The following is a 14,415-nucleotide window of genomic DNA, read 5'->3' on the forward strand; positions in this document are numbered from 1 at the left end:
AGGCCTTCAGCAGTCACAGGAAACAATCAAGTTTGTAATTCTGTTTTGGCTTTGGAGTATGTACTATAATAAGACTTCATCTTTTCATGTTTTATTTGTTCAGTGTAAAGGGTTTTAGATCTTAAAATTATATGTTAATTGGCATTTATAGCTCTAGGAGGAAAAAAAGTGGGTGATTCCCTTATGAATTTTGGGTTTTGCTCATATGACTACTGTTATAGATGATTAATTTATAAATCACATTTTATCTTTAAGTTAGAAGCAGATAATAATTGTCTGCTAGGTGAAAATGGTTTCCCTTCACTTAAAACTCCAGACATAACTTTTTCAAATTTTGCACTTGTAAGATCTAAGAGGGGAAAGTTCAGCGATATAAGGATGACAAAAGGTTGCAGAGGAAGGGTGAGAGCAGTGAGGTGCCAAGACTGTATGCTTTTACAGAGCTAATTTAGAATCCTTTGCCTACTACTTCATAGAGCTACCCTATTTTGATAAGTGAGGTTGTTGTTTTAAGGGCCTCGTATTTGTTATCTAATGCAGTGGATGTTTTGTCTCAGTCACATAGATCAAACAACAACATGGCAGGACCCCAGGAAGGCCATGCTCTCCCAGATGAACGTTACATCCCCTACCAGTCCACCAGTGCAGCAGAACATGATGAATTCAGCCTCAGGTGAGTGAAATGCTGTAATTAGAGCACACCAAGTAATGCTCGTGCATTGATAAAACTTTCTGTGGAAAATAGTAGTTATTCTTTTAAGGAAACTGGAGCATGGATGATGGTTATTTTCTATCCACTTTCATAAGGGAAACTTATTTCAGATAACCTGCTGAAAGCCAACAGATTTTAAAGTTTCAGTTCTGAAGTGAATATCTCAAATTCCTAGTTTGGTTAACTTTGACATGCTTGTGTTTTATTGTGCCGCTTTCTTGTGTCTCTTAGAGTTGAAGTTTCCCTCTTCCTTTGGTGGTTTGGATGGGAAGCCAAGCTGTGTTGTTCTTAACTCACCTCTTAAAGTGGATGTTTGTTCTACCTTGAGAATAACTGGAAGGTAGCAACTTATAAAGCTCAAAGCATCTTTCTTAGGGCTGGTACATGTTATTTAACACATTTCCACCTTTTTCACAGAAGATAAACCTGAGTATAAATTTTTTTTCTGTCTCCTGTTTGGCAGTTTACTTAAATCTGTCGTTTTTCTCATCTATATAATGGGTAGTGGTCATGCCCCTTATTATAGAGAGGAAGATATTAAAGGAAATCATATAATACGTATAAAGCTTTTATATTACAGTTCTAGTACGGAGTAGATACTAAGTTAATGTTTAGTTCCATCTTCCCTAGGTCAGTTAGATATTGTCTGGCTTCTTCTTTGTTACATGGGCCCAAGGCTATAGCTACCCATTATGTATCTTTATGCATATTAGGAAAAGGTACCCCTTCCTCTGGGAAGATGCAGCCCTATGCCTGGCATCAAGGATTGGAGCATTTGGGCTGGATTTCTGACCATTCCCCTACCCCACCCAAACACACACAAACACACTTTATCCCCTTTACTGAGTGTCCTGGGTCAGGGCACAGATGGCAACTGTAATTGGCAGCCCTAGTGGCCTTAATGGCTTCCTCCTTCACAGCCCATCCATCTTCCCTACCCAACAAACTGATCAACATGATACTATTGGAAGCTGCACTGTAGATTTTCTTAAACAGCAGCCTTTGGAAAGGGACTGGTAGAGTTGGAGAGGGTGGTACAGTTCATTGTCACAAGGATTCCTTGACCAGGAAAGGTCACAAAATTTGAAATGTCCTTCTGCCCCTAAAGATGGTGACAATGTGTGAGAATGTTTTTGCTGTTGCATTAACTCTATGTTCTTGCCTTTGGTGGGTTGAACACTTGAAAGGATTCAAGAAAATGAAAGTCAAGGCAAGATTCATGACTGAGCTTCTCTTGTCATAAAGTTTCTTTATATAAACTCTTGAAAAGTTTATATAATCTTCCATTTTATCTTCCATTTTAGCTAATTTTAATATCAGTACATTTACTTATCCTCAGAACCTGTTTTATATGGGACACTTGAGTTAAAATTTTTCAAAAGCAAAAAATTATTCAAGTATTTATTGACTGATATTTTTACTTGACAACCATTTTTTTAATTATCAAATTTCCAAATAAAAGTTCTGAAAGCTGCTTCGTATTTATAATCCAAAGAAGATGATGCACATTTTTCATTTTGTCATAATCCATCAAAAACTATACCTGGGAAGTTAGTAACAAATAACTCATTAATTTAAATTTTATTTTGAAAGATTAGGCATTTTGCATCTAAAAGGTTGATTATGATTCTTTTAGAACATTGGTTTGTTTATGTTTTTCCTATTAAATTTTCTAATAGTAATGGTCTAAGGAAATGGGGAGAATTTGTGTTCAGATTTATGTTTAAAACCAAAAGTATATATCAAATTGGTTTTAATGGATTTTAGAATATTTGTGTATCTTTTATTTCAGCTCTGTGTTTAGGAAAAGGTACCCCTTCCTCTGTAAAATATGAAATGTGTTTTTATATACTGCATATAAATTAATAGACATGCTTACAGCTGTATATTAATTAAAGAGGTGACTGGCAGGAACAGTTTGAGTAAAGTGGCAAGAAGCACGATTGTAGTGGGTGGGTAGCGGCGGGGGAGGGGGAGCATTGTATGAGACAGAGAGAGTTGGAGGGAGGACCTGAAATGGGAAAAGCCACCCCCAAAGAGACTTGAGCATGTTTAAATGGTAGTAGAAGGTATTAAATAATAATAGGAAGCCCTGTTTATATGTCAGGCTTCCTGATGAGGTCATTTTGTACAATCTCATTTAATCCTCATAATGGTCATTTAAGTTAGGTGCTGTTATTAGTCTCACTTCACATCTGAGAAACATTGAGTGACTGTTTAAAAACAAATAGAAGACTTCTACATGGTGTTGAAATGCTTGGGAATGAATGTCATGGGAACTATAATCTTGATAACCTCATGTTCACATAAAGTTATAGCCATAATGTCATTTTAATAAGGGTTCAACCCAGGGTCTTCTCCTTATCCATCTGGAGCAAACCCATGGAGTTTGGCGGCTGTGCATTCTCCACTGAGGTTACACAGCATGATTTCTCAAATAGCTTTAAGAGAAAATGATCTTATCTCTCAGTCAAGGATTTCTCCTTGAGAAAAGCAGCAAAATTGATGCTCCTCTGTGCTTGGAAAATAATCTTCTGAGTCTTTAGAGCCTAGAGCCAGTGAGCAAGAATTGTGAGGGTATTTAAATAAATTTCCAGTGTATTTACTGTAACAAAGCAGCAAGCTTGTTTCCAGTTAAGCAGGGTGTCTACAGGCAATTTTCACCCTAAAGGGAATGCCTTCTGAACCTGGTAATCTGAAGCTTTTGAATAAAAGAGGAAGCTACACAGCTCTTTTGAAGCACTTTACTGGTTTAATCAAGCTAAATGCAGCTTGATTTACATTTTTATCATTAATTATTTTAACAAGAACTTTCTAGTGTTAGTCGTTTTAAAAAACTCTCCTCATTCAAATATTTGAGTCCAGCTTTGTGTTCTGTTCTAATTATTTCTAATCAGGCCACTTTCCTTTAAAATACTGTATTTTCTCTAGACTCTCCAGTTTTCTGCATAATTTTTAATGGAACTGAATAATATTTTAAGATTTCCTCCAGTTCTAAGATTTTATGAAATCCAATTTCTTTCGCTCAAATTTGGTTTAGCAAAAATGATTAGTTTACTTTTGCTTTTTATAAGTCCTTTTTCAAAATATGAGGTTGAAATGATGAATTTCATTGCTAGACTGGAGATGCGTGATTTATAATTGGCCAAATTTCTAAATATATGTAATTGAGAAATCACTTAAAACAAAGCTTCACCTGGAAAGGGTTCCTTACTTGATCCTAGGAAGAAGTTTATATTCTTTAACTGTCCATTTAATTGGCAAGACAGTGAACTTTGTGAAAGGAATTTGAAAAGTGAGGAAAAGAAAATTATAAAATTAAAGGAAATTTGAATAATTTAGTAAGATAATAGTTCTATTTTACTTTACATTAAAATATATAATAGTATATGCACACATATAAAAGTATACACAAGCCCTATTCTGTTAAATTACTTGATGTTGCCCTTTACAAGTTATATTAAAAATGTATTATGCTTATAGCACATTAGTAGCCTTTTGATGCATGCTTGGGATCTATATAAAATGGTTCTTCTGCACACTAAGAGTTGGGTAAATAGTAGTGGTTTTTGTTTTAGACATTAGAAGATAAGGACTTGGGGAGAGAAAAGTGGTAATTCTCCTTTAACCAGCTCTATTTATATGAAGATGTTAAGTTTTTTATTAGTAGCTTGTTAACAGTGACCCACAAGATTGCTGAATCTTAAAGCAGCATTAAAGTCAAGAAAATATACTCTGTGATAATCCAGAAATAACTTGGTGCCAAAGGACTGGTGACTGTTTAGGACCATTAAAAATTGTGTAAACCTTGATTTAAATAATACAAAATCAGTGAGCCCAGTTGTCTGCTTTTTAAAAATTTACCTTTGATAACAATCCAAAGTCAGATGTCTTGTTACAGGTACATTTTAAGGGATTCATTATTTTCATGTTTTAAGTCTGGCATTTATTTTTGACTGATGCCCAAATCTACCAATGCAGCACTTTCTGATTTCCCCATTATGAAAACCTGCATGGAATTCCTAGGAAATATATCAAGATGGGTGGAGAAAATGCCCTCTTGATCATGGAAGGTGATGCGTGTTGGAAGAATTTGCTAAGCACCTACATTGCAGTGGGGAAAATATTCAGAAGCAAGCAGAGTGGGTAGTACAGAGCTTCTTTGATATTTACCTGTCGTATTACTTCTGCTTTGTGTAATCTGTGTCAGAGGACCAAAGACCAAATGGGAAAGAGAGATTGTTACCAAGGAAAATATGACATAGGACAGATGTGAAATGTAAAAATAACAGGTAGAAAGTTGATATGAGTTTTTTAACTTTAAAAAGCACAGAAGAGGTAAGGATGTATGGGAAGTTGCAAAGCTGACCACAGGTTTTAGGAGTTGATAATTCTTACTTCATGTGTTGTAGTTCACAAACTTTTAAGTTCTACTTTTCACCTTTGGAGTGAACTGAGAAGGAATTTAGAATAGGGGTTAAGATCAAGGGCTCTGGGGTCAGGTGGACATGGGTTTGAATCCCAACTCTGTCACTTAACTGACTATGAGATCTTGGATAAGTGAGTATATCTACCTGTGCCTCATTTCTTCACTTGGAAAATGGGGTGACAATAATAATAGTAACACTGAATTTATAGGGCTATTGTGAAGATTAAATGACACAATCTATATAAAGTGATGGGTACGCAGAAATTAGTATTAACAATATACAGTGCTTGGTATAATATATTGAATATATAAAAGTAAATGTGATCTGATCTGATATTTTACAGTGTAATCAGTTTACATTACCTGGTAATTACTGTTCCTTCATTTAAAATAAGTTTTTAAATCTGTTACCACACTATTTTTTAGGGTTATGTTTATCTCTGTAAGCTTTTTATCATCAAATATGCATCATTGGTTCTTACGCAAGTCATGCGTTGTCTTCTGGCTTTTAGTTTCACATAGATTCTCCAAGCGTGAGAGTGTTGATAAGAGTGTTAAATATAAATATGGTTTTCTTTTCATGGGTCAAACCTTTTCTGATTCTTAAAGTTTTTTATTATTGTAAGATGGAAATTGTTTGTCAGTCTGAAATCGTAATATATGGAACAACACTTAAGTATACCAAACAGGAATAAAACTGTAATAAAGCCCAAAGTCAAAGCAGTGAATGAAGTATGAGACAGAGGCAGTGTACTTTATAACTCTCAATCTCTTATCCCAAATAATCTGTTTTAAACCAGAATTAGTGCTTGTTTTTTTCTCATCTGCAAATTTTGGTAAATTAAGAAAAGATGGCCACAGGAAAAGGGAAAATAGTAAAAAACAAAAACATAATCCAAATGAATATAATCCTTAAGAAACTGTTTTATTTAGTTTGTATCTTGATTTACTTGTTAAGTTCCTGAAAAAATGGTTAGTAATATGGAAACAAGAACCATTTTTCCTGTTTAAAAATGTGGACCAGTCCATTTCATTTTAATAAAAGTTATCAGTAAACAATATATAGGGATTATGAAGGTAAAAAATATTTATTTGTGAAATAGAAAAAATAATTCAGTGAGAATGTCCAAGCAAGTTGCAGATGACATAGCTTACAATTATCATATCTTCAGTATATAGGAGTTCTTCTGAAGTCTTTGTTAAACCCCGTGATGCCCTACACATGGCATTTTTAAATCTTGATGGCTTCATGACTTTGCTGCTTGATGAAACATGCCACTTGTGTCCGAGCAGCTAATGGCCTCTACTTTACTCTGATGGCGAGAGCTTTTCGCTCCCTCTATACTGGGGATCAGTCTCTTTTTTTTGAGGTGGGGCTGCATTGGATCTTTGTTGCTGCACTCGGGCTTTCTCTAGTTGCGGCGAGCGGGGGCTGTTCTTCAGTTGCGGTGCGTGGGCTTCTCATTGCGGTAGCTTCTCGTTGCGGAGCACGAGCTCTAGGCGCATGGGCTTCAGTAGTTGCAGCACGCAGGCTCAGTAATTGTGGCTCGCGGGCTCTAGAGTGCAGGCTCAGTAGTTGTGGTGCACAGGCTTAGTTGTGACGTGGCATGTGGGATCTTCCTGGACCAGGGATCAAACCCATGTCCCCTGCATTGGCAGGTGGACTCTTTACCACTGCGCCACCAGGGAAGTCCCCCTGGATCACTCTTGATATTAACTGATTCCAGTCATGATTTTTAACTTAAAAGTATTTTCTAAATAATATTAAAACTCAGAATACCTGGGCAAGGCAGCAACATTTAGCAAATGGAACAATAGATGTTGGCTGATAAATTATCATTCTTTACTCTGATTCTACCCAGCTACACTTCTAAAATGACTCCCAGAGCAAGACACCCCCACCCCAAATATATCAGCAGAACTTTAAATTCAGTTATTCTGGAATCGAGGTATGTGTTTATATATTACTTAAGGTATTGGCATGTACGATATAGAACTATTTTTAAAGTAGTACTCATTTCTTCATTCCTTTATTAAAGAAGCCCAAAATAATCATGTTGAAAAGTGGACATATAGTTACTTGGTTTTTCAGTACCTTCAGAACAGTATTTTTTATAGTGTTAACATTTTCCTAAGATTGTGTCCATTTGAGAATTGTAATATCCCAAATAATTATCTAAATCTCAAGTGTGTTAGGCAGTACCATATTCATGCATTTAGTTATATGCCCTATTATTTCAGACAAGGTAATTCCTTTCTGTCTTTGCTTTACTTTAGGAAAGCAAAGGGAGATATATAGAAACTCAAGATTGTTGATGTCCCTTGACCTGATCTTAGAGCATGAATAACAAATATTTTAAAAAATCTATTAGAAGTCTCTTAGTAATCATTTGGGAAAGTAAAGTTCATTTGAATTCTGAAAGTCACTGAGATTTTATTGTAAATACTGAACCTAATGAAGAAGAAAAGGATATAAGCTTATTTCTGTTACGTTAACCAAGAGACTAGGATAATATTGTAAAGAGTATAAAGAAAAAAATTTGATACGTATCCTTGCCACCAGCTTTCTTAGTATAATGAGTTATTAGATAGTGGTGTTTAAAAATATAGGTGTCCATCTTCAACTTTTCTCCAGTGATTATTTGTAGTGATTATTTGTAAACTTTGCTCAGCTTTGGAGTAGAAAGGATGAGAAAGAGATTAAATTATTTACATTTAAGAACCAAATAAATGCCTGTTTTTTCTCTTGATAAGTGTTGGAATATTATTTTTGTCTTTCCTACTGATTTCTAAATCCTTCTGGCTACTCTCTTGCTACAATAATTTTATGACTCATAAGAGAAATATTTGTGTGAAAGATTAAGATGCTAATTCTTTAAAAATGATATCCATAGACTACCATATATAGGCAGCATCAGTGAAATGAAAAAAATCCTGCAACAATAGAGTTTTCCAAAATAATATTTTCTTTTGATGTCAATAAGGTAAAGAGGTGATAAAACTTTAGGTTAAAATTTTACCAAAAGGTCATTGCTTTATTTGAACAGGTCTGAAGTCTAAATGAACTTATAGAAAGCTAATCTTTTATAAATTTACATACTAAAACTCTGTAAGCTATTAAGTTAAAATCTAAAACACTCAAGTTACGCTGAAGAAAATCTGAAGAGTTGCATATTAGAAAGTTCTCTGAACTTATACTTGGCCTTTTCCTCTAGGAAGTTCATCTAGCTATAACAGACAAAAAGACAGATGATTTTTAACAGTCTTATTATTCACCTTGAGACAATTGAATTGTTCTCTTTCCACATCATTCATTCAACAAATATCAAATGCTCTACTTTGTACTAGACATTGTAATGGCCACTCAGATTATGGAGTCAAGGTAAAACAATTTTTTTCCCATACAATTATAACAATAAATGTTATGGGAGACATGCACCAAGTGCTGAGAAAGTGGAGGAGGAACAAGTGAATAAGTGGTCAGGAGGGTAGAACAGACATCTTTAAGGAGCCAGAGGTTCGTTCATTCCCTCAACAAAAATTGAATATTTAATATGTGCAGGACATGATTCTAAATCATGAGAGTACAGAATAGAAGCAAGTACACAATGTGTCAGATAGTTACAAATGGAAAGAGAAAAGAAAAGTAAACCAGTTAAGGGCCAGAGAGTGACTGACTGGGGGATGGGGGAGGGAAATGATCATTTTAGATAGTTTCTCCAGTGTAGGCCTCTATAATTGATGATTTTTGAGCAAAGATCTGAATGAACTGAGAGCCATGAAGATATCTGGGGAAAAGGGGAGGAATGTTCCATGCATAACACAACAGCTGATTTAGAGTTGCTGAGGCACATTTGAGGAACAGTAAGAAGGCCATTGCAACTGGAACGAGTCACTGAAAGGTAGCACGGAAGCCCTATTATATAGGGACTTGTAGGTTTTGAACAGAGGAGTGATACGATCTGAGTAAGTTTTTTAAAAGTACGGAGATTAGTTAGGGGGCAGTTGCAATAACTCAGGGGAAACAGTGAACCAAGGTGGTGGAAGGGAAGTGGTGAGAAGTGGTTGAATTTAGAACCTGAATTTTAGTAGATGAGTGGGAGTTAAGTTTACAGAAGAAAGGGGAAGATAAAGATAGCATTATGTGAGAGATTACTGAGCCTGACACCCCCCAGCACCATATAAGTAGTGATGGAATGGTGGGGAGATGAGACTAAAGACATCTAAAGAAGGCCTTAGTGTGATCAACTAAGAAGTTTGAGCTTTATCCTGAAAAATTTGGGAGCCCATTAAAAATGACTCCTCTCTAGGGTTCTTCCCCTATCTAAGGGAAAACCTTCTATGGGTTCCCTATTGTTGTTATTCAGTCATTTCCTCTTTGAGATCCAGGTTTATTTTCTCATAAACCTATCTCAATATTATACACAAGTTTTCATAAGTTAAATATATTGTTAGAACAAAATGGCAAAACTTCCAGGAAAGAGTAGGGAAGTACCTACTATAAGCCCTTCCCTTTGTCAAGCACTTTCTCCTTTAATCCTTTCAACAATTAATTGAGAAGATCTTTATCTCCATTTTCTAGATAAAGAAAGTGAGCTTCAAGCAGATTAGTAACTTGCCCAAGGTTAGAAGGCTAATAATTAAATATTGGATTCAGGATTTGAAACCAGGTCTGTCTGAATCTAAACCTTTCACAGTTTTCTTTAAAGTATGCTGTCTCTAGAGTTTAATTTCATTTATAATGCATCAAAGATGACTGGTTTTTGTTTTTTTAACCAAGTAACACATCAAATGGTACTTTTGCTATACTGGTAAAATTTGGGTTAGTGGTAGGTAGTTCTATAAAAGAGTTTTAAAGTAAGCATTGTTAGTTTTCCATATTTTAAATCAGTGGTTCTCAATTTGTAATGTGTAAAGGAATCGCCTGGGGATTTTTTTTCAATGCAGATTCTGATTCCATAGGTCAGGGGTGAGACGTAAAATTCTGCATTTCTAACAGATTTGCAGGAGGTGCTATAATGCTGGTTCATGGACTACACAGATAGAAGACTCTAGAATGGTGAACTTAAAACCATAGAAATGTTATTAAAGATCCACTTTGTTATTCCTTGCTTTATTTTATTAATATTTCTATTTTCAGTTGGGGAAAAACCTTTACTAAGTGCCTAATACAAATGGATGACTCCACCATTTCATATGCGAGCTCATTTAATATAAAAATGCTGCAGGGGCTTCCCTGGTGGCACAGTGGTTGAGAGTCTGCCTGCCGATGCAGGGGACATGGGTTCGTGCCCCGGTCTGGGAAGATCCCACATGCCGCAGAGCAGCTAGGCCCGTGAGCCATGGCTGCTGAGCCTGTGCGTCCGGAGCCTGTGCTCCGCAACGGGAGAGGCCACAACAGTGAGAGGCCCACGTGCTGCAAAAAAAAAAAAATGCTGCAAAATGTTACCAACTTATAAAAAAAGTCTATCATCTATAAAAGCACAAACTAAGGATCGGAGAGACTGACTTGACCAAGATCAATCAATCCTTCTTTTCACAGATAAGTTCTTAATCATTTCAGCTCAACAAACTCGGTTGTATTTGGTGGTAGTGTTAAGCTCTACGGATATAAAGAGCAAAAAAATCAAGGTGATTCCTTCAAGACTTAGAGCTTGATGGGGAGAAATATCAGGATGTAGGCAAATGAGTAGAGTTCAGTGAGGCATCTGCTAAAACGGGACATGAGCACAGTGCTTGGGGACACAGTATATGCTAGTGAGTAGAATACAGATAAGTAACATTGCCAGAATTCCAATCTAAGCCTGCAGGTGTATGGGCCAGAGTTTCATCTTACACTGCATTGTGATCTACAGGGGGTTTGGGCTCATCAGTATGTTCTAGTAGTTGGGCAGAAGAATCTTCTAGCTTCTTAGGACATAGGAGAACACCTGAACTCGAGGGGGGAAAAAAAGAAATGGCTTGGCTACCACTCTTGCATTTATTTGCCTGAAGCAGATTTTCATCAGTATATTTATAATCTTTTTAGTTTCCAGCCTCTAGGTCAGTACACAAAAATGACAAAACCTGGGCTCATAACTTAGAGCTGCACACTTTAAATCAGTTTTCACCCTGAGAATAAAACAGTTACTTTAGAAGCCAGAAGATAAATCATTTTTTTTTTACCAAACCTTGATTTTATAAACTGCTTTTTCTTCAACAAATGCATTTATACACGCTTGTCCCGTGTTTTGCTTATTGAAGCCACAAAAGAAGTTAGTGACAGTGATATTATAGTGTTTATTATACATGACAACCTTTTCCATTGAGCCTACCTAAAAAATTTTAGGAGTGTGGACAGAATTTTGTTAAGGATTGTTTAGGACTTATGAGGTCAAGCATATGAATTTCAGATGTTAGTGGTTATGAAAGACTCCCTTGGAAGCAAAACTGCAGAAGAGTCAGGAGTGCATATATTTTAGTTCTTAAATACTTTAAAAACCACACGTCTGCAAGATCAAAGAATCGCAGTCTAACCTGGTGGTAGTTTCTGATGAATGATGCCATCCTTGTCCTGAGCAACCTTGCAAAATTGAACATACCCACTCAAAAAAAAAACAAAAGAAAACTCTTTCTGTATTCTAGGGCAGAATGATAAATTCTGAATTAAACTCAGTGTAAAAGAACAAATACAGGACAATCTTCAGTGAGCATCCAAGAAATCAAAAACAAGTGCAATTTCAGTTCACAGGTGGGGAGGACTCTTACTAGTGGGATAGGAATTGAGAAAAGCTTTGCAAAGATACAGCATGAAAATGGATTAGAATTTCAGTGGGTAAAAATAGTGGAGGCTAGGAGGAGACAGGCTGGGGTGTGTGCATTGGGGATATATGTGGAGGTGAAAAGTGCATGACCCTGCTAAGTACTGGAAAGACAGGCCATGCAGCAGGAGGACTAACTTTGAATGGATTACTAAATTACTAATGTGATAGGATCATCTTACCAAAGAGAGAGCACCTGGTGCAATAGTAGAGGAAACTACTGTATATGTTAAGCAAAGCCCTCTTGAGGAAGGGGCATTCACATTGGGGAGGGACGAGTAAGGCGTTAGTTAGCTAAGCAAGGAGGGCAGGGAGAAAGGTGCCTGCAGGGTGGTCCTGGAGAGAGGAGAGGAGGAAGAGTTTGAAGGACTGAAAGAAGACTGGGTGAGGAGAGGTATGAATGGTAGTGGTGATGCTTTCAGAGCCTGTGCACTGTGCTATGTAATGCGTGACAACAGAGGACCTTGAATAACCCAATTAAGATTTGAGAATTTTTCCTGTGGGCTTTAGGGAGCCCTGAGTCATAGAGCTACTTCCCCAGAGAAGGTGTGAGGCAAGATGCTCTTAAGGTACATGTAATGTTTAATGTTGCAGTTGATTAAAACCAATGGGTAGGGCTTCCCTGGTGGCGCAGTGGTTGAGAGTCCTTCTGCCGATGCAGGGGACAATGGGTTCGTGCCCCGGTCCGGGAAGATCCCACATGCCGCAGAGCAGCTGGGCCCGTGAGCCATGGCCGCTGAGCCTGTGCGTCCGGAGCCTGTGCTCCGCAATGGGAGAGGCCACAACAGTGAGAGACCCGCGTACCGCAAAAAAAAAAAGAAAGAAAGAAAGAAAAAACCAGTTGGTAGGCTACTGCTAAAGTTTAGTCATGGAAATATGAAAGTCTACAGTAAAATTTGATTTGAGGAACAGGGGCAATTGTATTTTAAAGTAATGTCAACTCTAAATATGAGGACATGTTTTGTGAAGTGTTGGTGTCCAGTTGGTGGAGAAGGAAGACTAGTGTTGACCTTGTGAGAAGCATTAAAGATGTAGGAGCCATCTATATGAATATGACTGAAGCAATAGGATTTCATGAAAGTTCTAGGAAAAGAAATTTTAAAAAACACTACTTTTCATTAATGTTTGTCGTATTTGCAGTGTAGTACTTAAGAGCATGAGTTCTGGAGAGCTAGAACTATCTGGGTTTGAATCCAGGCTCTGCCAGTTACTAGTCTGGGCTAAGTGATCAGAGGCAATAGTTTCCTCATCTGTAAAGTGGGAATAATAATAGGACCTATGCCAGGGGACTGTTAAATGAGTTAATTTGCTTGCAAAAAACTTAGAACAATGCCTTACGTATAATAATACAGTTTGTGATTCATCATAAGTGTAAGAGACCAGAATTTCAAAATAAATTCGTCAAAGTTAGATTCCTTTGAAAGATGTATTGCATCTACTTCTCCAGCTACTCCTTACATTCTAAGGAAACTGCTTCTTGATAGCCCTGTACTTTGAACCATGATAGGGGTGTGTTTAGTAAACTTTCAGTGTCCTGGGTGACTTCTTTATTCCTGAATTGTGGGGCAGGTGAGAGGGAGAGGTTGTTCATCTTATGGCATAATCAAGACATTCTGGCTTGATTAGACATTGCAAATGGTTTGTTAGTCATTACTAATGCAAGAAGGTCCTTAGGCAAGAGCAGGAAGTTGATGTTGAGTCACCTTCAGTATTATGACATAGAGTATTTTATTTGTTTTCAAAACATTGCAGGAAGTTAGTATTTGTTATAGTAGTTATCATTCAACCAGTAGTAGTAAATCCTACATAAAAATTTATTTCCCCCAAGGGTAAGTAATTGTAATTTATGAATTACTTTAATTATAGCCTACCGCCCTCTCTTGCTTGTCCTTCACCCTCTTTACATCTTATTAAAATGATGACCTCTTTCTGTTTACCTTCTTGATCCAGGGCTTATTTTTTTATCTCCTCCTTTTTCCGAAAGACTTTGATGTGGTGGTTAGGCATGATAGCCCACCCTTGGAAGACTCCCATATCTTTCCCATGTCAAAGGGCCTACCTCTAGTGTATGTAAGCATAATCTGGGATGAAAATGTTTATTGTCCACTCTCACATGTTTAGAGGTTGTCCATGAGTTTGGAGACATTGTTATTATCCTTTAGTATTGGTGGTCCCCTTTAGGTATAACCCATTCAACTATTTACTGGTTAAAACGCTGAGAGGTTTTCTGATCAAGTCTGGATCATAAAAACAAAGTGAATCACCATACCTCATTCCTTGCTTATTCTACCCCCTTCATACTGGCCTCCTCGCTGTTTCCCCAACTGGAATGCTCATGCCCCACATCACCACACGCTGGCTTGCATTGTGTTCGAGTCTCAGCTTTAAGGTCACTTTCTCAGTTTGGCCCTTCTTAGTCCACATTTTTAAAACACCATTTCCAGGTGTTTTTTTTTTTTTTTTTTTTTTTTTGC

The 14,415-nt window shown here is 36.9% G+C and overlaps 1 protein-coding gene across 1 annotated transcript in view; it reads left to right on the forward strand.

Moving 5' to 3' along the window:
- YAP1 (Yes1 associated transcriptional regulator) overlaps positions 1-14,415 on the forward strand; it is a 103,180-nt gene that overhangs the window by 47,294 nt on the left and 41,471 nt on the right. The window contains exon 3 of the mRNA XM_007448564.1: positions 558-673. Coding sequence (XP_007448626.1) covers positions 558-673 — 116 coding nt within the window. The remainder of the gene's footprint in view (positions 1-557; positions 674-14,415) is intronic.

Source organism: Lipotes vexillifer, unplaced genomic scaffold (genome assembly GCF_000442215.2).
Source record: "Lipotes vexillifer unplaced genomic scaffold, Lipotes_vexillifer_v1.1 scaffold593, whole genome shotgun sequence".
NCBI classification, from domain to species: Eukaryota; Metazoa; Chordata; class Mammalia; order Artiodactyla; family Lipotidae; genus Lipotes; species Lipotes vexillifer.